This window comes from Pelobates fuscus, chromosome 7, assembly GCF_036172605.1.
Source record: "Pelobates fuscus isolate aPelFus1 chromosome 7, aPelFus1.pri, whole genome shotgun sequence".
Taxonomy (NCBI): domain Eukaryota; kingdom Metazoa; phylum Chordata; class Amphibia; order Anura; family Pelobatidae; genus Pelobates; species Pelobates fuscus.
Window position 1 is genome coordinate 185,123,158 of NC_086323.1, and position 25,797 is coordinate 185,148,954.

Consider the following 25,797-nt stretch of genomic DNA (forward strand, 5'->3'; position numbering starts at 1 on the left):
TTAAATGTTTCTATCATATTTAAATGTTTTTTCCAAGCTATACATGGGAAGATCCTTTAACCTTTCCTTGTAAATTTTATCCTGTAATCCATGAACTAGTTTATTCGCCCTTCTCTGAACTCTTTCCAAAGTATCAATATCCTTCTGAAGATACAGTCTCTAGTACGGTGTACAATACTCTAAATCCCCATCAACCATGTTACATATCTTGGTATCATCAGCAAAAAGACATACCTTACCGTCAAAACCTTCTGCAATATCTTTAATAAAAAATTAAAGAGAATGGGTCCAAGTACAGATCCCTGAGATGCACCACTGGTAAAAAGACCATGCTTCGAATATACTCCATTGACTACAACCCTATGTTGCCTGTCACTCAACTACTGCCTTACCCATTCAACAATATTGGAATCCAAACTTAAAGTTTATTGATGAGCCTTCTATGTGCAACAGAGTCAAAAGCATTGAAATCAACAGAGTCAAAAGCCTGAAATCTAGGTAAGCAATGGCTACTGCACCACCCTGATCTATTTTGTTAGTTACCCAATCAAAAAAATAAATACGATTAGTTTGGCGTGATCTCTCTGAAGTAAACCCATGTTGTCTCTGATTTTGAAATGTGTCCATGTGTTTTTAGATGTTCAACAATCCTATCCTTTAACATGGTTTCCATTATTTTCCCCACTACTGAAGTAAGGCTTATGGCCTATAGATGCTCGACTCCTCCCTACTACCTTTCTTGTGAATGGGCACAACATTCGCTAACTTTCAATCTTCTGGGACTACTCCTGTTAATAATGACTGGCTAAATAAATATGTTAATGGTTTTGCTACTACACCACTAAGCTAACTGGGGTCCAGTGTGGTGCCATAGTATACAAGCTGGGAGCCTATTTGTGCTAGGTTAAAATGGTAACCTTCATTTGCATAGGCTGTGTAACGGAGCTCCTAGTACTCCAACCGAGTACCTTCCCGAGGGCTCCAAGCACTTCTGCAGACACCATAAGCACTGCAGACCGAACCTCTCTTCCTGCAGAGAGCGAAGCTGGAACAAGCTCTTAAAAGAGCTTAGTGATTATAGCCAGGGGAGTATACAGAGTATAGCAATCACCCAGTGTAGATGCAGCCGTATCCCCCAAGGCTCTATGTTGAGGGTCAAAACAGGAACAGACAGAGCTGTGGTTTTATTGTTCTTATATACACATTTTTACAAAATAGTACCACCCACGTGGTTTTGTGGAACAGCCAATCAAACACGTAATATACAGTAAAACACTCTCATTCATTACCACAAAATCCTTCCCTCTGCCTGTGATATAATTACTGGAAAATATACAGTTTTACCCAATATTCATAACTTTAAAAGTTTACATCACATTCACATGAAACTTAAATTTTCAGAATCCTGAAGCCTTATGCCTATCCCACGCATGCTTAAACTCTTTCACTGTATTAAACTCTACCACTTCAACTGGAAGGCTATTTCATGCATCCACTAACCTCTCAATAGAGTAATACTTCCTGATATTATTTTTAAACCTTTGCCCCTCTAATTTAAGACTATGTCATCTTGTTGTTATAGTCAATATAAGAAAAAGAAAGACTACAGAGTAAGAACAAACTAACCCTGAAGTCAGAAGGACTGAATGGGCAACAAATATGGGTCCCATGGGTGTACCCCTCAGGTATAATGTACTATATGTAAAGTATATTATAGAGGGACCATGCAGTTGCCTAGAGGCTAAGTATAGCAAAATTGGAATTGCTTAAAACAGGAGGGGGGGGGGGGGGGGGGAGGCAGGGGCTAGCATGTGTACGAACAGGAGAAAGAGAAAGAGTGACAAGGGAGGGAGGGGGAGAAAGAGAGTGACAAGGGAGGGAGAGAGATTGACATCCATCACACACACACACACACACACACAATCACACAATCATGCAACCCTTACACACACAGAAACACACAATGCATTCCTTACACACACTCAATGCACCCCGTACACACACACAATTACACAATCATGCAACCCTTACACACACAGAAACACACAATGCATTCCTTACACACACTCAATGTACCCCGTACACACACTCAATGCACCCCTTACAGACGCACACACTGCATCCCGTACAAACACAGATTCACACAATGCATTCCTTACACACATATCAGGACATCCCCTTCAAACTCCACCCCCTGTGAACAAACGCATTGGTGGAACATGAAGGTGGACCCTGGGACCCAGACCTTGAGCTGTGTAAAGGGCCCCCAAAAAATGGAGCTGCTTCCCGTTCTCCCAGAACATTGATTTTTGTGACCACAGTTACAAACAGCCTCCAGAGAGCCTGTTCTACACCAGACCAGTGGAGCCAGACTGCAGCTAGAGTCCATCATCATCCTCATCTGGTTGTAGGTAGGCGATCTAGTATATTATTCGTGGCACTAATCTCTAATTTACCTCACATTAAAGAAACACTATACTCCTCAGAACCACTGCAGCTTAATGTAGTGGTTCTGGTGTCTATAGCCTGTCCCTGCAGGCCTTTTAACCCCTTAAGGACCAAACTTCTGGAATAAAAGGGAATCATGACATGTCACACATGTCATGGGTCCTTAAGGGGTTAATGTAAACACGGCGGCACTCCAGCACTGGCGTTAGTTAACATGTCAGAAAAATAATTGGAAAAGGTTAGGGAGGCTAGTAATAAGGATAGGGGGAGAGGGGTAGGTAGAACAATAATTGGAAGGGTTTAGGGGGGTTACTAATAAGGATGGGAGGAGGGGGGAGGTAGAAAAATTATTGGAAGGGGTTAGGGGAGTACTAATATGAATGGAAGGGGTAGGGTGGGTTCTAATATGCATGGAATGGGTTAGGGGGTACTAATATGCATGGAAGGGGTTAGGGGGTACTAATATGCATGGAAGGGGTAGGGGGGTTAAAACGCGTGGAAGGGGTAGGTGGGGTTCTTTTGTGCATGGAAGGGGTAGGGGTGGTTCTAATATTCATGGGAGGGGTAGAGGTGGTTCTAATCAGGAGGATCCCGGCGCTGTATCCGGGTAAGTAAAACTGATACCGGAGAAACTGACGGAAGCCAAGCACAGAGAGATGGACACAGGTTTCTTCAGGAAGGAAGAGATTCTTTATTGGATCACCGATCGGGACTCAGAGGGACTAGCGTCACCAAAATACAGCAAAGTCTGAGTACTGAATACATAGAGTACATTCCTTATATAGCACTGTAGCTCCTCCCACAATTAACTACACCCACACATACCCTTAACCTATTTAATAAATAGAGTCTAAACTCATCCATCCGGTCTAACCACGTGGCTCATCTGATACAAAGGAGAGGGACGCGTAATTCCAGTTCTTACATTCCTGCACCTGGTCAGTACAGTGATAACAGTATCTTAGCTACGTGTAATTAACTAACTGATACTACAAACACATATACATACATATGCCTTGTGGCAATCTTAGCCTGCTAAACTTGTATTTTACTGGAATAACATCACATTCCCCCCTTTGATGCCTCTGATATTTCACAATTACTTGAGGCATCACTTAACCTTGGTTTGCATATACCTCAGGTTACCATGAACCAGACCAGACTTATCTTATGATGTGAATCTTTTAACACTCATCTTCCTGCATTGGTTCTCCTTGATCTAGAGCCTTATACTTATATATCGCCATTATCTGTGCAGCAGCCTTCCTCTCTGCTATACTTCCTATCAGGCTTTGCACAGACCTAACTACTAAGGGTATAAGACACGGTAGGAGTAGACACAACAGTAAAATCAGTAGGACTCCACCTACCACTGCCTTAAGCCCTCCAAACCACTCATACCAGCTACCAAACCAACTACTTGGATTGTACCCTTTCCATACCTGAGTAGGCACATGCACTAGTTTAACCATATGGCTAGTAAGCTCAGCTATTGCTTGCCCTTCGTCATCTATTTGAAGACAGCAATTGCTCAGGTTAAACTTCCCACATACACCTCCCTCTACTGCCAAAAGGTAATCCAAGGCTAATCTATTTTGGTACACTGCTGTCCTCATCCTGGTATTATGCTTCGCTAGAAGATTGAGTGCTTGTGAGGTCTCATTAGTAATAATCTCAACCACCGCCTGTAATCTTATAATACGGTTGAGCATATAAATTGGGGTTCTATAACCAAAGGTACCATCTTCTGCCCACGTGGCTGGCCCATAATAATCTATGATACGCTGGGGAGGCCATTCATTATCTTCCCAGGTGCCTATCTCTAAGGGTCCCCTTTTCTTCCTATGATTCACATCATACACTTTAACACCTAAAGTCTCACCTGTTTCAATCGGTAACAAGAAGAAGGATGGTTTGAGCATACCCAACACACATGCCCCTTCCCAGTCCTGTGGCAACTCCGAATAGGCTTTCTTACCACAGATCCAGTACAAATTTGCTGGGGCTCTCCAGGTAGATGTGATGGATAAATCAAACCACACATCCTTTAAACTGGCATATCTAGCAAACGGGTTAGATGGTTCTGAGACATTTGAAGCCGACCACCAAGTTGTATTTTTAGTATCATCATCATAAGCTTTTTGCCCTAGACAAGTTAATTCTCCTACAGAAGTATTATACATTATTCCTTTCCTTGCTATGCAAACATAACCTATGATGGAGGTCTTTAATCTCCACTCAGATTTACCTCTAACACTCAAATGATAATCGGCTTGTGTAGATATTAGTTGGTCAACTGCCTCAGAACCGGACATTACCTCCTTTGCTTCCCAAGGCCATTGTTCTCCCATGTTAGTACCTCCACACACATAGCAGTTGGTAACATTAAGACTACCGGCAATACTTTCAGCTAGGTCAATGAACAGGTTTTTAGCGTTATGGGGGATCTTATTATCTATACTCATCTCTTCATAAAAGGAATGGTATACTTGATGAGTCTGGGAGGATACCGTATCAGTCTCTATTCCTATAAACAATAATGTCCCAGGATCTAAACCCGTCCCGTATATCTGAAACCCAAATAAATTTCCATACTTATCTAGGAACTTGTCGGGGTTATTAATAAGTATATGGACTGGGTTGCATTCCATAGACTTACAATAAGGGCTAGTCGGCAACTTAGTCACTATCATGTCTTTATCTACTGTCTGTCCCCAAGTCGCCCACCCCACACAAGACCAATATGGACAAAAGTTATAGTCTTTATTTGGGCATCTAGGACTCACATATTTATTTTTACTACTGGGACAAATATATTTATCATTAGACCCATACGTCCTCTCCCATCTAAGATCCCCACATACATTCCACGGTTTTCTACCACTTGATATCGCCTTACATGCATCAAATAGCAGAACACCCGAAGAATGTACGGATTCTAACACCGTCTTATTAATTAGGGTCCCCTGAGGATCTCCATTCCTGAGAGTCAACCAAATTGTACGAGGTTGATACTCTGGACTGAAGCACTTAGGTTCTCCTACTCCTAAATGGCACACACTATAGTCTATATTTAGGTATCTACATCTTGATACCTCTCCTTTACATTCGTATTGTGAATGCCAAATTAGGGTTTGGGAAATATGGTTACCTGTTCTCGTAGTCTTAATGCATACCTCACAGCTAGGAGTGTCGGTACCTCTACCTTCCTGAATATAAAAACACATATAAATAAACACAATCAAAAGCACATCTTTCGCCGTCATCCTCAGTCTTCGTCCGTGCGATGGAACCTCAGCTTCCAGGATGTGAGGGCTGCAGGGAATGGAGTTCTGCTCGTCTTCACAGGTGTCCCTTCGAGACTTTCCTGGCTTATACACTATGTGTTGGTAAGCGGACAGGCTTTATTATGGCCTTCTCACTCACACCTGTAACAATAAAATTTGTAATCCACAATAATTCCTCGTTACTCCGACTGAGTAGTGCGTTTCAACCGGATCTTGCAGGGATTCTCTGGATCTGCTGTAATTTGCCAAGAATCGACTGCTGCTGGTTTAACCCTGGAGTGATGTATCCACGGAGTTACTTCGGCTACTTTTATCGCTGTAGGGGTAGACAAAAGAACAACATAAGGACCTCTCCACTTGGGCCCTAACGGTACATTATTCCACTCTTTAATCCACACTTGGTCTCCTGGATGATAACTATGAACAGGGGGATAAATATTCACAGGTAATCTATCTTGTACCCATTTCTGTACCTCCTCCATAGTCTTACCCAACTCTACAACCTGCTGCCGGGTAATTCCTTCTCCCAACTGACTCAAGTCCCCCCTTAAGTTACCAAGTACGGGAGGTGGTCGCCCATACATGATTTCAAAAGGAGAGAGGCCCATCCTTCTGGTAGGGGTACTGCGGATTCGCAATAAAGCTATGGGTAAGAGAACGTTCCACTTAAGTTGGGTTTCCTGACACATTTTAGCCAACTGGTTCTTTATAGTTCTATTCATTCTCTCTACCTTACCAGAACTCTGGGGTCTATATGCAGTATGAAGCCTCCACTTTATACCAAGCATATGAGTCAGTTGTTGTAGGCACTGATGAACAAAAGCTGGACCATTGTCCGATCCTATAGAACAGGGTAGTCCATATCGGGGTATTATTTCTCGTAGCAGGAATCTTACAACTTCTCCTGCTTTCTCTGTACGAGTAGGACATGCTTCTACCCAGCCTGAATAGGTGCACACAATTACCAACAGGTAACGATGTCCACCCGATTTAGGCATTACTGTAAAGTCTATTTGTAGATCGGACATGGGGAGTCCCCCCATAAACTGGACTCCTGGTGGCTTTACTGGTCCTTGTCTTGCATTATTCTTAGCACACGTTACACATCTGCGTACAATGGCCTGAGTCAAGTTGGACAATCTTGGTATGTAGAAATGTTTCCTGAGAGATTCTTCAGTACTGTCTCTCCCAGAATGTGTCCCGTTGTGATAATTTTGGACAATTTCTACCGCTAGTGATGCTGGTATGACTATTCTTCCATCTTCTAGCTGATACCACTTGTTCTCCAAATACTTTCCCGGTTCAGTCTTTAACCACTCCTCTTCTTGAGCTGTATAAACTGGAGTCCATTGGGACAGTGGAGTTGGTATAAGAGCAGCTATATGCCCCACATACTCCTGTCTTCCTGATTCAGCAGCACGCTTAGCTGCACTATCTGCCATCCGATTTCCCTTGGTTACATCACCATCTCCTCTCAGATGCGCTCGACAATGTATGATACCGACTTCTTTCGGCTCCCACACTGCTTCCAATAGTTGTAGGATTTCAGCTGCGTACTTGATTTCTTTGCCTTCTGAATTCAGTAGTCCTCTTTCTTTATACAAAGCTCCGTGGGCATGAGTGGTTAAAAACGCATACTTAGAGTCCGTATAGATATTTACTCTTAAACCTTCAGCCAATTGTAACGCTCGTGTTAGTGCTATTAATTCTGCCTTTTGTGCTGATGTTCCTTTCGCCAGTGGCCGAGCTTCTATCACCTTGTCTATTGTTGTCACTGCATATCCTGCATAGCGGATCCCTTCTTTCACATAACTACTGCCGTCGGTGTAATATTGAACATCGGGGTTCTGGATGGGAAAATCACGAAGATCTGGTCTACTTGAAAATACTTCATCCATTACTTCCAAACAATCATGTTGACTTTCAGTAGGTTGCGGCAAAAGGGTAGCTGGATTTAAGGTGTTTACAGTCTCTAAATGCACTCTTGGGTTTTCACACAACATTGCTTGATACTTGGTCATACGGCTGTTACTAAACCAATTATTTCCTTTGTAATCCAACAACGTCTGTACTGCATGTGGGACTCGTACATAAAGTTCTTGACCCAGAGTGAGTTTATCGGCTTCAGCTACTAGCAGGGCGGCTGCAGCTACGGCTCTTAGACAAGGTGGAAGTCCGCTGGCCACTGCATCCAGTTGCTTAGACATGTAGGCAACAGGTCTTTGCCATGATCCCAAGTACTGTGTCAATACTCCCACAGCCATTCTTCTTTGCTCGTGTACATATAAGTAGAATGGTCGTGTGTGATCAGGTAGACCTAATGCTGGGGCACTCATCAAAGCCTTCTTCACATCTTCAAATGCCGTTTGCTGTTCTTGGGTCCATAAGAAGGGGTCGTGCTCTGTACCTTTGATGGCTGCGTACAGAGGTTTTGCCAGTATCGCATAGCTGGGAATCCATATCCTACAGAAGCCTGCTGCCCCCAAGAATTCTCGCACTTGTCTTCTATTCTTGGGTATTGGTATTTGGCAGACAGCTTCTTTTCTCTCTGGCCCCATAATCCTTTGACCTTCAGAGATATGGAATCCCAGATACTTGACAGTTGGCAAACACAACTGAGCCTTCTTCCTGGACACCTTGTATCCTGCCTTCCAGAGAATATGTAGTAGATCGTGCGTTGCTTGCTGACATTTTTCTTTTGTAACTGCTGCTATCAACAAGTCATCTACATATTGTAACAATACACATTCTCCTGGGATAGACTCGAAATCCAGTAGATCTTGACTTAGAGCTGAACCAAATAGGGTAGGTGAATTTTTAAACCCTTGGGGCAGTCTTGTCCAAGTCATTTGGCGTTTTGAGCCCGTTACAGCGTTCTCCCATTGGAAAGTGAAAATACATTGGCTTTCTGCGGCAATTCGGAGGCAAAAGAAGGCATCTTTGAGATCTAAGACTGTGAAGTAAGTAGCCCCGCCCGGAATTAAAGCAAGCAGGTTATATGGATTGGGTACAACTGGATGTATGCTAACAACCGCATCATTGACTGCTCTTAAGTCCTGTACAGGTCGATACTCATCTGTACCGGGCTTTTGAACAGGCAGCAATGGGGTGTTCCAGGGGGAAGTACAGAATTTTAGGATACCATACCGTATGAACTTATCCAGATAGGATTGGATGTTCTTCTTAGCCTTCTGCGGAATGTGATATTGTCTTAGGCTCACTGGATAAACCCCATGTTTCAGTTCAATTTTTATTGGTGGAATATTGCGGGCCAGTCCTGGTGGGTTGTTCTCTGCCCAAACTCCTGGTATGTTAAACAATGTCTCATCACTCCTAGGGTTTTGGCTAGTCAACACTGTATAAAGTCGCCACTCTTCTTCCTTTGGTACGGATAAAGTCATAATACCTGAAGGTCCATTAAACTTTAAGGATGTTGTTCCATTTGGTAGGAACGTAATCTGCGCTTGTAATTTTGATAGCATATCACGTCCCAGCAATTGGACTGGACATTCAGGCATATAAAGGAATTGGTGTTTTACTACGTGGCCTCCCAATGTACAGAGTCGACTTTTAAGAACCGGTTTTTCAGCACTTCTTCCAGTTGCTCCTATCACAGTAATAGTCCTTCCAGATGGAGGAGCAACTAGATTAGTCACCACTGAATGTTCAGCACCAGTGTCGATCATGAACGCACTCCTTTTCCCCCCTATTGATACATCGACCATAGGCTCCGCTCGACCAAGGGGGATGGAGCCCGGTCGGTATCAATAGTCCTCCATGACAGTGTCAGCCAATCCTACAAAGTCCCTACCTTCTCTATCGCGGGACCTTTGCGCTGCTGGAATATACCTGTCTTCCCTAACACTTCCTCTGTTCCCATTACTCCCTCTATAACCATTACTCCCTCCGGGGCCTCCTCTACCTCTCGCTCTACCTCTAAAGTTTCCGTAGCCTGCCCTGGGTTGGTCTCTCTCGTACTGCTCTCTTTGCGGACATTCGTTCCTCCAATGCCCTTCTTCCTTGCAATACGCGCATTGATCCCTACTCAAAGGCTCCCTACTCCATCTATTATTGCCTCTATCTGGGCCCCGTTTATCTACGCCTGCGATCGCTACCGCTAGCATATCAGCCTTTTTACGCATCTTGCGCTCTTCCTCTTTCTTACTTTCTGTATCCCTGTTCATATAGACCTTATTTGCTACCTCCATTAGTTGGGTGATGGACATACCTGCAAACCCTTCTAACTTTTGTAGCTTGCGCTTAATATCTCCGTATGCTTGGCTGACAAAGGCGGAGTTAACCATTCGGGAATTGTCTGCGTCTTCCGGATTAAAGGGGGTATACAAGCGGTATGCCTCCAATAATCGGTCATAAAAGACACTGGGCGCTTCATCGCTTTTCTGGATCACCTCAACTGTCTTCGACATGTTAATGGCTTTCTTTCCTCCGGCTTTCATGCCAGCAATTATAGCGTCTCTATAGGCTCTGAGTTGAACCATATCAGCACCATTTACGTTCCAATCGGGATCGGTGTTGGGATAGTGTGTCGCGGCCCATGCTGCTGGATTGGCTTGGTTCAAAGCACGGGCTCTATCCTCTAATGCTTTAATGGCTGCTTGATTTATTCTTGTCCTTTCCTCATTGTTAAATAAAGTCATTAGTAACTGCTGGCAATCAGCCCATGTCGGATTATGCGTCTGTACTATTGAGGTGAACAGATCAGTCATAGCTTGTGGTTTCTCAGTATACGAGGAATTATGGGTCTTCCAGTTTAAAAGATCGGTTGTGGTAAATGGGACATATACGAAGACTGGGTCAGCGTGTGCCATTTGACCTGCGGCATCGATATAAGCTGACCCGGGATTCAGACGAAGAGGCATCTGATAGTGCTTTAATTGTTGGGCACCAGTCAACTGTCGGGTTTGGATGGGGCTACGTAGAGAGGCGTCAGTCATGGGTTCCGGTCAGGGAGAGATAGGGTATGGGGATGTGGGAGGTCGGTTTTGGGAAAAGGTCGTAAATAAAACACTTCGAGCCGAGCTAGATGAAGCTTGACCGGAAGTCTGAAGTGGCGCCAAATCAGGATATTCGTTTCTAATGGGGGTGGATTCTGGTTCCGGAAGGGGAGATTTAGTACGAGGGGGGGTGGATCCTGTACTGGAGGAGGAAGCGGAAGTGGATGAGGGTAATGAGGGGAGGGGTGCAGGACTTCCTGCGTTTGCGTCACTTCTTCTTAACGGAAAGTAAGGGGGCGGCAAAGGGATCTCGGACTCAGGGGGCGTGTCCAAAATGGGCCTAACACCAGTCCTAGTGGACGAGCAAGTCCTAGCTACCATGAGGCGACACTGCTCCTCGTGGCATGTCTGGAGCCATTTTGGCGAGTCATTTACGGCCTGTCTCCAACAGTCAATATAAGGAAACTGGCCGTAAAGTTCAGGCCTACCCGATACAGCCACGTGTAAGCGCTGTACCAGAGTTGGATCCAAACTGCCACGTTTCGGCCATGCCGCAACCAAAGTAGGCCACTCCCTAGTACACAAAGTGACCAAACGTACAGGAGACATCTTTACCCCAAAATCACAAACTTTGAATCCCTTTTTAAAATTCTTAACCATACATCCTAAGGGATCCGGAATCGTTGACTGCGACGCACCCATACTTAACAATGGAACGTCGTCGACAACGAATACTATACACGCGTACTATTCAACAGTCACACCCGTTTCCTCTGGCAACAGCACCACGTGGTACGGTTACCAAGTGAAACGTACACAATAACAATAAACACTCAGGGAATTCCCGTACACACACAGCTGTTACACCAGTCACTATATAATCAATATTATGCCCTTTGGCGTAACTATACAGTCACCCACGCTATAATTCTCTATATACGAATTACCCGTCTATAACACACCCCAGTAACATCGTCTTTTACAAATAGCGGTTACAGTACGGTTAGCATAGGTCAAAGCACAAGTTAAGGTCACAATACAATTATTAGTGGTTATGGTGTTAAACATGCAATGGACGACAATGATTAGTACTTATTATATAATGTCAGTAAATATACAGGGTTATGGTACCGTGCACTATAATACAGCAACACACTATTAACACTCTCGCTAGACGGCTGAGCTCGCGCTATCTAACAAGATATACACTTTACTAAAACAATCGTTAACACATTTACAATTCCCAACTAAACTATTGGCCAGTACCTTGAATGGACTACCTAAAACTATATACACCCGTTTTGGTTAGCCACACTGCCCAATCACCACATATATAGCGAGCTAGAGAACCGAATTTACACAGGCGCCTCTTAGTCGCACTATCAAAAGTCTAGTGGGTTCCAAATTTACACGCCTTCCCACTTAGCCCAGATAGGATGAGAACTAGCGAACCGAATTTACACAGGCGCCGCTTAGTCTCCCGGTCCCTCCGACCTAGCGAACGTAATATACACCCTAGAACGCTAGTCTAGACAAGACACCGGTGTCCGGCTAGGGCTATTTACACCAGGACCCCGCCTGACTAACCAAATCAAACGGTCTGACTAAAGAGCGTTCGATCGAGCGGTGCGCCTTCGCTCCTTCCCTCCGACAGAGGGGGCAGATACACTGATTCAAAACCCCTTTGGGCCTACCGCACAATCGGTATACCCCTAGTGGGTCCTGCCGTCTAAAACAGCAGTTGTCTTACCTCCTCGTTCCTGAACCTGAGTTCACACTCATCGACGGGGACACCCCAGCACTTCTCACGTAGAGGCCGATGATCTCCTGGACAACAGACCAGTGGCGCCGAGACGAAGGGAGGTCCACGCAGAAGTTCAGGGGTGCAGCCGTAGAGAACGTGGGCAAAGATAGACCGTCTCACGCCTCTGCCTCTCAGCTACCGTTGAACGATGAGCTTCCCGGCCAATGCACCAAATGATACCGGAGAAACTGACGGAAGCCAAGCACAGAGAGATGGACACAGGTTTCTTCAGGAAGGAAGAGATTCTTTATTGGATCACCGATCGGGACTCAGAGGGACTAGCGTCACCAAAATACAGCAAAGTCTGAGTACTGAATACATAGAGTACATTCCTTATATAGCACTGTAGCTCCTCCCACAATTAACTACACCCACACATACCCTTAACCTATTTAATAAATAGAGTCTAAACTCATCCATCCGGTCTAACCACGTGGCTCATCTGATACAAAGGAGAGGGACGCGTAATTCCAGTTCTTACATTCCTGCACCTGGTCAGTACAGTGATAACAGTATCTTAGCTACGTGTAATTAACTAACTGATACTACAAACACATATACATACATATGCCTTGTGGCAATCTTAGCCTGCTAAACTTGTATTTTACTGGAATTACATCACAAAACCCCTTCCCTGTAGTGACCCTTTAATGTTATTATTTAATCATTTATATAGCTACTGCAAATTCCGTTGCGCTGTACAATGGGATAAACAACTCCTAGTTTACGGAATAAGAATATACCCGGCGAGTAAAAATGCTATCCCCCCCAGATTTTTTTGGGTTCCTACGCCCATGCCCAGACTGACCGATCCTGTACATACTTGGAGCTCTGTCTCCCCCCCCCCCCCCCCATAGTTATCCCAGACCCCAGAAATACTCAGCCTTCCTGTTCTGCACTGGCAATACGGTTAATATCAGCCTGATGCCAAGTGGAAATCTCAAAATGGCCACTTTTGATGTAACCCTGTGGTGAAAGGCAATGAAGATTGCAACGCAGCACAATGTTACCTGTCAGATAGCCGCTGCTGACCCTCACACTCGGCTCTGGGCCCAATCCTAATCTATTCAACATTCCATATCCTCCTGGAATTCTAGATTCCATGCTGCATTTGATCCACACTGCACGGCCTTCTTTACTCGGATCGAATCTCGACAGCAGCAGCAGTCACTTCATTCGCCTGCACCTACGGATACGTGCGGGAAGGCATCTGTACACTGCTCCTCTTCTTGGCTTGGAGCCAAGATAGATGTAGCGCCCATCAGCCATCCACATCCCTGTTGAATTGTTGATGAGTGGGTCCTGCCATGGGTGATGGGCCCAGTGGTGAAAAGGCACTGGCTTATAAACTGGCCTGGGCTTATGGAGCGGAGGGGTTGGGATACCTATCTGATGGCCCTCGTGTTGCAGAAGGTTTCTGTGTGTGGCCCAAGCCGACGGCGGTGGAGCTAGCCGACTTTCCTTACCAGAACACGGTAACAGACTCTGACTGCCCCGTTTGAGCTGGATTGGCTGAAAGCTGGACACTGACTCTTTTCTCGCTTTTCTGACACAGTCTAGATGAATATTCTTGTTCTTGGGTAGAACACTGGCTTAAGGATAGAGTACAACGAGTTGTCATTAATGGTAAATTTTCAAGCTGGACAAAAGTGGTGTCCCTCAGGGTTCTGTTTTGGGACCGCTTCTATTTAACATATTTATAAATGATCTTGAAATGGGCATTGAAAGCCATGTATCAGTGTTTGCAGATGACACAAAACTTTGCAAAGTAATAATATGTGAGCAGGATATTGCCTTGCTGCAGAGGGATTTGGATAGATTAAGGGGCTGGGCACTGAAATGGCAGATGAAATTTAACTTAGAGAAATGCAAAGTTATGGGGTTAAGAATGCACAAGCAATTTACACCCTAAATGGTAGTGAACGAGGGATAACCACACATGAGAAGGATTTGGGAATTGTTATAGACAACAAATTAGGCAGCAATATGCAATGTCATATGTCATATCTCGTTGATAAGGCCAGTAAGGTTTTGTCATGTATAAATAGGGGCATAAATTCTCGAGATGAAAATATTATTTTGCCTCTTTATAAATCGCTGGTAAGAAAGATATCATGGCACTAGAAAAAGTCCAGAGACGAGCTACAAAATTGATAAAAGGAATGGAGCATTTTAGTTATGAAGAAAGGTGAAGAAATGTAAATCTTTTTAGTTTGGAAAAATGGCGCCTGGGAGGGGATATGATAACATTATATATGCTTAACAAACATATTCGGGGCCAGTACAAACCATTATCTGGAAATCTATTCATAAACAGGGCTACATAGGTAACACATTTAGGCTAGAATAAAATATATTTCATCTAAGGCAAAGAAAAGGTTTTTTTACAGTAAGAGCAATAAGGATATAGAATTCATTGCCGGAAGAGGTGGTTTTGTCAGAGTCTATACAGATGTTTAAATTGCAATTGGATAAATACTTGCAAAAACAAAACATACAGGGATACAATTTCTAATTAGTGGGGTAATAGCTGCTTGATCCAAGGAGACATCTGACTGCTATTTTGGGGTCAAGAAGGAATTTTTCCCAGTTTGTTGCAAAATTGGAAGCGCTTCAGACTGGATTTTTTGCCTTCTTTTGGATCAACAGCAAAAACATATGTGAGGAAGGCTGAACTTGATGGACGCAAGTCTCTCTTCAGCTATGTAACTATGTAACTTAGCACATCTGCCACTCCTCTGTTTTAGTTTTACCTTTTACAGGCAAATTGATTTATAGTGTCTGCTGCCTACCATCCAACTAATCTTTAAATACATTGCCTCTTGTATCACATTAATGTCACTTGCCAGTGACAGTGCAACTTTGATTCCTACCTGGTGGTCCTTCTCTAGATTCTCTTTATACGTCACCTGTGTTACTTATGCAAACCTAGTTTAATTCCTCCTTTGTTGTTACCTTGCCTGTTTAATTTTACCATATAAAGTTGTGTTGTTTTCTCTGCCATTATACTATGTTATTTGTAACGGATCGCCTGGCAACCCGACTGGGTACCTCCGTTAAAGGATGCTCCTAGCGTTTCCTGAGGACTCCAAGCACTCTGGCAGACACCACAATCACCGTATTGGAGAAGCATATGAATCCTCTCAAGCATCTGAATGCTGTAGACAGTTGAATAGGAACCATACAAATAGGTTTGCACTCGTAGCAGTCAAACTGGAACAGCATGCAATAAATCCTCCCCCAATAATGAGACGACACTTCACTTTAAGGGTTAAAACAGGAACTACTAGATTTATTCACACACTGTCTTATTAAGGGTTCTCCCATGCAAGGGAGGGATTTACAATACACCAATCACACAATGGCTACATCCCACAGATTCCCTCCCCTTAGCCTGGGAGGTAATCCAATTATACATACATTTTAAAACATACTTTTTACCTAACTTTCATAACTCTAAAACCATACATCCAATTCACATAAAAATTACATATTTACAATCAATCCATTCAGGGGAACAACATATCAAAAAATGGCATGAATCAGACCAGGGGTTCAGAAGTTAGTAAAATATATTTTGGGCCCTGGCTGGCACATGGCTATCTGGCCCAGACCAGTTTCAGAGTCTTCTATCCTGGAGATAATTGAGAAGTAATTCAATTATCTCCCAGGACAGAGACAAGACTCCATTATGCACATGGTGAGCACAAAGCATTAAAATACTATAAAATACACAAAGTCACATTTTATACATAAAACACAGACATGTCACATATCCCCAGATAGCTGGGATCTGAGCGCACAAAACTACCAAATAGCGCTCAGATCCTATTCACACAGTTCAATTGCCATGGAGCCGAAGTCTTTAACTACACGAATGGGATCCATGGCATAGCTATCTGGGTTAACACATTCACATAAAGTCGGGTCCATAGTCCAAAGGCAAGAGGCGGGCAAGCAGCCCCCTCCAAGGACACGTGGCGAGGTCGGTTTCGCCACATTATTAAAAAAGTTTGCTCCTACTGTCATGGTATAGCAAGCCTGTTTGTCATCATAAGCACAGCAAAAATAAAGAATACAAAAATAAAAATAAAGCTAGCCTCTGAGCCAGGTGAGTTTCTTCAGCCTCCCCCTCCTCCTCCCCTGGCTTCTTCCTACCCATATCAATTTCAGACCAGTCCATCAATGACAGAAACATGGCATCTTTGTGCAGCAGGAGAGAGAAACACGACAGCCAGCTCGGCATAATCACATTGATCATACTCCCTCTCTTCTCCCCCTTGCATGATGTTGTAAGGCAAAGAGAACTTCCAACTGCACATGTGTAAATCTGTTAAGACATGTCTAATGCACTTCTACATCATTTGTATGGATAGGACACTGATTGGTTAGATCAGGGTCCCCCCCGGACGTTTATGGGGGAAGCATAAAAAAGCTGGTGAATATGAAGAAAAAAAACAATATGATGCATGCTGAAGGATCCAGAACACAAACCTGTTTGTTGCCAACTTCACAATTGAATTGTGTGAGTGGAAAATATCACCCGTGCTGTCATGAAACTGTAAGGCAAAATTTAATGTTACTCCCAGCGGAATCATGGACAGTTGGCGATTATCACTGGTGTGAAATGTGGGACTGCTCACAATTCTAACGTAAGACACTGGAGTTACCTGGAAAAAACAAACAAAACAATTATTAATAAATGTGTACCTCAGAATTTTTGTATTCAGCTCTACAGCTCCTCCCTGTGGATGGTACATTTTTATTAAATATATAAAATTTTTAGATCCAATTAAAATTGGAGAAGGTAGGGGGATACACAATAGCAGGGAGTGGAGTACTTGGGAAATAGGAGAAAGAAGGAGCAGAGTACTTGTGAAAAAGGAGAAAGGAGGAAAATAAAAAAGGAAAAGGAGAGAATTGTTGTTGGCTGATAATAATAAGTGGGCTACCTAGCTCAGCCTTCCTGCTGGGCATTGTTATAAGGAAAGTAAAAAAAATAGAAAAAGGAAAAAAAAGGGGGGGGGATTGAAGAGGGAGAGGAGGGGAGCTGATGCACGGATGAGAAATCATATTATAAGCAAACCGAGAAATTGTCTGAATGTCGCCGAAAGAGAAGACCTCAGTTTGTTCCTTACGAAACTCGAACCAGGTGACACATATTTAGTCTTGCAGCATCAGCCTCAAGGATCACAATAATCACTAGTTAAAGGTAATTTCAATTTACTTTATTGTTTTCTCATTAAACTTTTATAAAGTTAAAAACATTATAAACGGCCTGACTGCCAGGGGAACCAGACGTGCTTAACACAAGCTCCTGCATCTGGCCCCAATAAAGCGAGATTTACACCCAGGTCACTCATCTAGCAGACCGCTTTAGGCACTTATCTTACCGAGGGAGTTGCAGTACACCGGAGGATACTCGTTGTGAGCAGATCCGGCCCCGGTACGTCCTGAAAGCAGTCAGCGGCCTACAAAAGCCTGAGCTCTGGAGAGACCCTGAATGGCCCTGGTGACCGAAGCTATGCTCCTCCCCCCCCCCCCCTCTGGACCGGCGGGGGTTATCCCGGTATCCACTAGCTGGTGCCCTCTATCAACCCTGCACAGCTACCACCTCCCGACGCATGATCGCGGCTGACCCACCTAAGATGGCGGCCGGGCCTATGCATCACCAGCAGGGCCCGCTGCAACCCATGGAGACACGAGGAAGTGCGGCAGAACATGTGCTGGAGCGACTGGATGCCACCTTTGCTGACTTCTGGGCCAAATTCGAGGCTCTAATTGCAGCGACACCAAATCAGCCTCCAGAGGGAGATCAACCCAACAAGCTATCCTGCATACCTGCAGAAAACCGAGCAGTTCCAGGGGGATATCCCACTACACGAAGCATCAAGCATAAACAGCCCCCCCGTACAGCTTCCAAACAGAAGAAGAGCAAGAAACCACAGTGGCGAACAACAGTCCGCCGGTCAGGCCAACAGCATGGACGCTACTACTCACCTCGACCACGGAGCTCCAGACGCCCACAGCAGGGGCAAAATAACCCAGAGGCGATCTTCTTAAGCTACATGGCGCACAAAAATGCCAACCCCTGGAGGTCACATTCTTCCCTGGCTCGACGCAGCACATGAAAAGCGCAAGGAGGGGGAGCAGAGCCCGGCTCCAAGCCACCTCATCAGGTCTGGACTCTAAGCGGCATAGGCTGAATGTCCTGAGCAGAACTATATTAACCATGTGTAGCCAGGGGACATACCAGCTATACCATATTGCATGTTATACTTTCGATTGTCTTCACTTTTACTCTTATTGCCTTTGTTTATGCAGCACTCAGTAAGCATATGTTTTTTTTTTTTTTGTTTTTTTTTTAATTCTTTATTTTGGTGTGCATAGAAATTACAAACTTGCCGGCACTGCCACAACAGCAGGTGCCGGCGGTTCTGGTATAGCAAACATAAGTTACAACTGCACAATTTTTATCTTTAACATACAAGCTTGGTTTCAGGCGAAGTAATAGCTTTGTCAGTGAACACGCAATATGCAGCGTAGAAAAGTAGACAGGAGCGGATATGCAAACTGACATTAAAAAAAAAATAATAATAATTACGGGCATGTACAAGCTCAGGTGTCTGACATTATTTGCCCTAATTCTTGCCTGCGTCACATCCTAGGCCCTGAGTCTTGCAATAAAGTTATGTCGAGTAAAAGTATGAATAATACATAACAATAAGTAATGCAAAGTAAACTTAGGTGTAGTCGCTTAAATGTAAACCAGCTGATTTCTAGTAGCTAGCCTCTGCTTTATCGATTCCACTGGGATTTCCCTGCCTCTTACAGCTAATGGCTACACATATGCGGGCAGGTAGGTAGGCTAGGTAATGCCCAGGTCCGTACTAGGAGTAGTCACTGAGGCATAATAAAATAAAAAGAAAAAAAAAAAAATAAATAAAAAAAAAAATACAAAAAATAAAATAAAAAAAACCGACAACAATAATGCTTTTAAGTATTAAGAAAATACCATGTGGATGCCTAACAATGAAACATTTAAACATTTTAACTGGAGAGATGGTATGTAGTCTCTTATAAACAATCAAGCATTGGTTATTATTAGTGCGGTTGTGTGTGCTGCAGTAGGGTTATAGATTAGCATATGTTTTAACAGACAACAACAGATGTGTTGCATGCTCCAACCAAACTAGCACAGTCAAACCATTAGACCGGGCTGTCAGTTAAAGCATCTAGAACCTAGCATTTGTAGAATTACCGGTTACAGACATAGTTTAAAATATCATCTATTCTAATTTTGTTAGCATGTATAATACCGTTACCTTAAGCTAACCTCTGCTATGACCTCGCAATGTAAATACATAATGCATACCTATGCTAATGCATTGTTTAACATTTCTCATATAACAGCCTACCCAGATAGGCATCGTTATCGGAATAGCTTGCTTCTTTTGTTTTTTCTCCTACAAAACTAAAAATGTGCTGTATACTCATATGCCACGCTATGTTTTACCTGTTCGTTACATTACTGCTTGTGACTGCTATTGTGGCTGAACAAGCCTGTTGTTATACCATGCACAACAAAAATAAAGAATTACAAAAAAAAAAAAAACATTATAAACATGCATAAAGTAGAAATAAAAAGATAAATGTACATACATTTTTTTTTTTAAACACCCTACTTTCTAAAAAATATTCTGCACTTGCGTGAAAACTGGTGGGCGATAAGGAAATGTTTCCATCAAGAAAGATGCATTAGTGGGCAGTAGGTAGAAAAAGGCTGACTACCCCTGATATATATGGTATATCATGCTAGCCGAAAAAGAGTTTTTAACTAATGGGAATTTGTCACCCCATTTAACTTACTTTGCGCTAAAATGTTTTGATTAAGTCTTGGTTTTTCCCCCCCACCAGATAAAGTTTGTAATACTCTTCTGAATCAAACTTAGCCACTAATCTGAAAAATGTAGAGGAATCATCCTACACATATATTGCCATTTGGGGAGAATCTATGAATTAATTATATTATTTCTTTCCTACCAAGATGTTTCTATATTTATCCATTTTTTTTTTAATGGTTTGTGTGACGAAGGAGTGACTAGAAGTTGACTTCTCTAATATTATTTAAATCCCTTGCTAATTTAATTCCCAAGTAGGGCATATCTTTTTTCATCCAAGTAAAATTATATTTAGATCTAATATCTTGTTTTAAACTATTATCTAAATTAAGACCCATTATTGTTTTTTTTTTTATATTAATTTTATAGTTTGCTACTTGTCCATATTCTTCTATTTCTTTCACAAGATAGTCTAGTGACCTGTTCGGCTCTGAAATAGAAATCAGTAGATCATCGGCATACATACAAATTTTTGTTCCCCTTCTTTACACCTTTATCCCTTGATGTTCTTATTAGACTCGATGGACATAATATAAAGGGGGGGAGACAGGGGACATCCCTGTGTAGTACCATTATTAAGCGAAAACCAATTTGAACACAACTTTGGTCCCACTAACCTTGCTAAAGGTGTTGCATACAAAGCCATAATGGCCCAATGTATCCAACCCTGGATCCCAAATTGTTGTAATGATTGACTCATAAATTCCCAACTTAAAAAAATATTTTTTAACAAATTTTGTTCGAAAATGAATGGTTTGCGGACAAAATTCGGGATTGACAAATTAAATTTTTTTTTAGTACAAAACTATTCGTACAAAACAACAATTTCACTTGTGCACATGTCTATTGCGTCTTTCACAATGTCTACTATGTCCATACTTCAAATTAAGCAAACCAAATATTGGACAATTATTTCTCAAGTTACAAAAAAAGGCACACATCTTACCTTAACAGATATAACAAACGTCTGGTTGATCCCAAAAATTTCATGGGAATTTATTTCCACAGTTGAAATGCCAGTGAGTGATCCTGAAGTAAGTAAACCTTTATCATCCACATGAACAATTGAAGATTTGTTTGATGTATTCAAGATGCGATATGTGACAGCTGCTGCAGTTTGATCCCTAAAATCACAAAGCACAATTATCTGTGTTATATTAGCATTAAATAAAATGCATGGAGGATCAACTTAAATTACTGCTTATAGCTTCAGGTGCAACACCTCATAAGGCACTCCCTGAAATGCTCTCAAAACCATATATACAAATATAAGGATGCACTCTATATTGGCAGACAAGTATAACTTACTTATAAATCCTTTATTCAATAAAATACAAAAAAGTATACATAAGGGGTGGAGCGTGACCTACGAGTCTAGCAAACGCATAAGGTAGGGGCTCCCAGGGAATCAGCCAATTTTTCGGCATATCTTGACATGAGTTCAGAGCCTGTACTCATACCAACGAGTTAGGGGTGCTCTGGTGAACCTCCTGATACCTTACCCAAATGTTCCCAAAAAACAGAGACCAGGGTGGCTTGCAGCAGCCTACAGATGGCAGAGCCGGGCAGCTTGCTGACTCAGAAAGCACAAAATATGGTGAACATCATGATGGTGGTCCCCCTGATTGCTGTAGTAAGATGTAAGATTGAGTCCATGTTGGACAACCTATTTGCTACCTTTTGCTGCAAACTGGCACTTAAAGAGCGACAGGCTATCAAGCACAAAATGTGTATCCACTACGCTGAAGCATTGCCTTCACAGCATCACCGCAAGCACGAGATGTTCATACAGCGCACAGCCGAAAATGGTGGAAGGACAGGTGACATCTTAGGTCTAGAGCTAGGAAGCACATACCTGCTTCTCTAAGCACCTATGTACTTCTGAGTCCACCTCGGAGCAACCAATGTACACCAACTACCCTGATCACTCCAGCAATGCATCAAAGCTGGCAGAGGCCGCACTGGCAGGCCTTGCAGAAGATGAAACCTAGCCACGCTCTGAAGCAGAAGACCTGCAGGAAAGCATTGGGTTAGCACAGAGGGATAAAAGAGGAGGGAAGCCTGTCGGTTGACGCTGGGCCCATCGCTTGCATATATAACGTTAAGCTTGAAGACCTGCCCAACCTTGGGGGAATATACCTGTCACATCCTGTTCCTAGCTGCGGAACATTCTGGCTATGGCTTCTGGTATCCAGTACTCTTTTTACAATTTTTGTTTAGTTTTTCCTGTTTTTTCTGGTTTTCTATTCTATGTCTGGTTTTCTTTATGCTGGGTTTTCTGGGTTTATTCCTGTATTCCGTTCCTGACAATACCCTGCCAACTATGGGCATTGGTTGAACAGCATACTGGGAGACTGGCAGCACCTCATTTTGCCATTTGCCTGATTTATAGCTGTTGTCTTTTATTTTATTAATTTTACTGCATTTATTTTATAATTATACTTTCATCTTACTTGACATACCTACTCTAAGTGTGGACACGACTTTCCCTTTTCTCTCTAGATATATACAACATATCCCTCCAATTTCAGTGGCCTCGGGGTGCACTATACTGCTGTCTAAATAACATTTTAGCTATCTAAAAATGCTATTATAAAAATTTACATTGATTTTATATGGCATGCCTTTATATCTCACTGTTTGCCATCATAGTATTTGTCTATTGTGTCGTGGCATTGCAAATACATATGTAACTGTTTTTCAAGCAGAGAAAAAAAAAAGTAAAAGTATACATAAATGCAAAATCAAACAGACAAAGCCAAAAATAAAAAATAAAAAATAAAGGCACACATACAAATGTAATTACCATCAATAAACCAACCTAATAGGGCAGAACACAAGTCACCAATCTCCCCCGTTTCGGCAACTCTCAGACACCGTTGAGAGTTTCCAAAAGGTTGGGGGATTGGTGACTTGTGGTCTGTCCCATTATACTTGTTTATTGGTAGTAATTGCATTTGTATATGAGCCTTGATTTTTTTTTTTTTTTTTTATGATTTTGCATTTATTTATACTTTTTGTGTTTTTTTTTTTCAATATTTGATATTTATTGAAGTGTACACAAGGCTACAAGACAGTATAAAACATCCGGCCTTTCATTTCGGCTTATACATTGAACATCAAGTGCCGGATAAACAAACTTATCAAGTAGCATACATTGACACGGCATTAGATTACATATGTAGAGAATGATTAACATTTACAAGTACTTTGGGCTACATGTGACAGTGGGTATATACAGGAACATTCTCTCTCCACCTATGTATGCGTCCACTGGTCTGTACGCCTGTCTCGTCAGTATCTGCAACATAATTTACAACAACTAAAGAGAACAGAAGTATAGAAAAGAGGAGAGAGGGGGGGGGAGTGAGGAGTATGCATGGGGGCCTATAGCATGGGGGTCTCCTTAGGCGTGTACGTGTCTCTGTGAATCTGAACGGTAAACCGCCTGCACTGTAGGCGGTCGTTGTCCCTTGTGCGTGGCGCACTCTATCCATTATTGTATGCAGCTATTAATTGTCCTTAGTAACTGGAATTATGTTTTTTTTTTAAATCTTATCTTGCCTCCAGATTTGCTGCTTCTCCCCCCTCACATATCCACTAGTAGTCGTCTTCTTTCTGCTATCCAGCTGTTCCATATCATCTTGTGCTTACCTAAGTTGCCTATCACCTTACTTATAGTTGTTTGATATTGATTCCAGCCTGTTTATTACTACATTCAGTGCAGGAGTTAATGTGCTCTTCCAGTGAAGTGCTATACCTATTTTTGCTATAGTAAAAAACAAAGAAAAACAAGTTACCTGTGCTCTCTCCTTAATCCCTATGTATATTTAACCCCTTAAGGACACATGACATGTGTGACATGTCATGATTCCCTTTTATTCCAGAGGTTTGGTCCTTAAGGGGTTAAACAAATGGAGGTAATTTAGTAAGAATATTTATGATAATGGTCCTGTCTGGGTGGTTGTCTATAGCAGGGTACATATGCAAGAGGTAGGTCGCTGGGGTCATGTCCAGTCGGGTATGGCTGATGTAATTTATAAGATTTCCTATTTGCAAAAGCTTGCAGTCCCAAAACACGTGTGTCATCGTGCCAACCTCTATTCCGCATCTCTAGCACGTCGGGCTTTTATTAGGATACATGCAACAGAGTCTTTGGGGGACTAGGTACCACCTCATCAGAACCTTCGCGTTGGCCTCCCAATGTGCTAAACTTTTGGAAGCCTGATTGGTGCATAGAATAGCCCTTCACCACTGCTCCAAGGTAAAGGTTCTGCCCAGCTCTTCATCCCAGGTCATCATATAGCTCAATTTGTCCCTTGCCCCTTGTTCCGCAATGGAGTTATAGCATAAAGATAGCGGTCTCACATGGTTCATTGATGTCAGGCAGTACCTAGCCACAGACGATAGAGTCGTCATGTCAACCTGCTGTATGCGTTTGGATTGAAGTATGTTTTTAATTCGTAAGAAGGCAAATAGATCTCTAGGGTCCAGCTTAAATTCAGTTGCTAGTGTGGGAAATGGTTTAACACCTTGGATGTCGCACAGGTAATTTATTCTCTGTATGCCTTTTACTTCACATGCCATAACCGGGAGGTTCGGTGAGTGCATCAGTAGCGTCTGGAGTGGGGCTATAGTGAGCAGTGTTGTGGTATTAATGAGTGGGCTGCTCCATCTCTTCCATGAGGCTATCAAGAACTTAGTGGGGGTGTGGTTGTGTTTTCAGGTGTGGTGCAGGACCATAGTAAGTGAGGTATGGACAGTCGCCCCGTGCACGCATGCTCAAGCGGCAGCCACACTGGGTAGTGTGTCGTGTGTAGCAAGCACATGCCCTGAGATAGTATGGTAGCTTTTAGGTACCTACGTAAATCTGGGATACTGAGGCCCCCTTGAGCCTAGGCAACCACAGTAGGCAGTAAGCAAACCGTGGGGGTTTTCTCTTCCACATGAGTGCGTTAATAGTGGCTTTTATTTTTTTTTATTGTTCTTTGATATCAGCATGGGTATAGTTCTAAAAAAGTACAGGATGTGAGGCATAACAATCATTTTAATGGTATTTACACGGCCCATGCATGACACCTCCAAACTCTTCCACTTGTCCATCATTGAGTCAAGTTTTTGGATTAAGGGGAGGTGATTATCTATTGCCAAGAGTCGAGATATTTTGGTGAGTTTTACGCCAAGATAGGAAAGGGACGTTTTTTGCCATTCAAATTTGTGTTCGGTCTGCAATAATGCTTGGGCTGTTGATGATAGGCCTATTGGTAGGGCCCGGGGTTTTGGATACATTATTTTTGTAATATGATACTTCCCCGTATGCCTTAAGTAGATTCGACAAGTGTGGGATTGAGTAGTGTGGGTCAGTCAGAAATATTAGTATGTCTTCTGCAAATACAGACAAC

At 42.8% G+C, this 25,797-nt stretch overlaps 1 protein-coding gene across 1 annotated transcript in view; it reads right to left on the reverse strand.

Moving 5' to 3' along the window:
* Nucleotides 1-25,797, reverse strand: part of NUP210 (nucleoporin 210) — a 657,387-nt gene that overhangs the window by 151,392 nt on the left and 480,198 nt on the right. The window contains exons 30-31 of the mRNA XM_063426963.1: nucleotides 21,342-21,519; nucleotides 16,989-17,164 (exon numbers count right to left, since the gene is read on the reverse strand). Coding sequence (XP_063283033.1) covers nucleotides 16,989-17,164; nucleotides 21,342-21,519 — 354 coding nt within the window. The remainder of the gene's footprint in view (nucleotides 1-16,988; nucleotides 17,165-21,341; nucleotides 21,520-25,797) is intronic.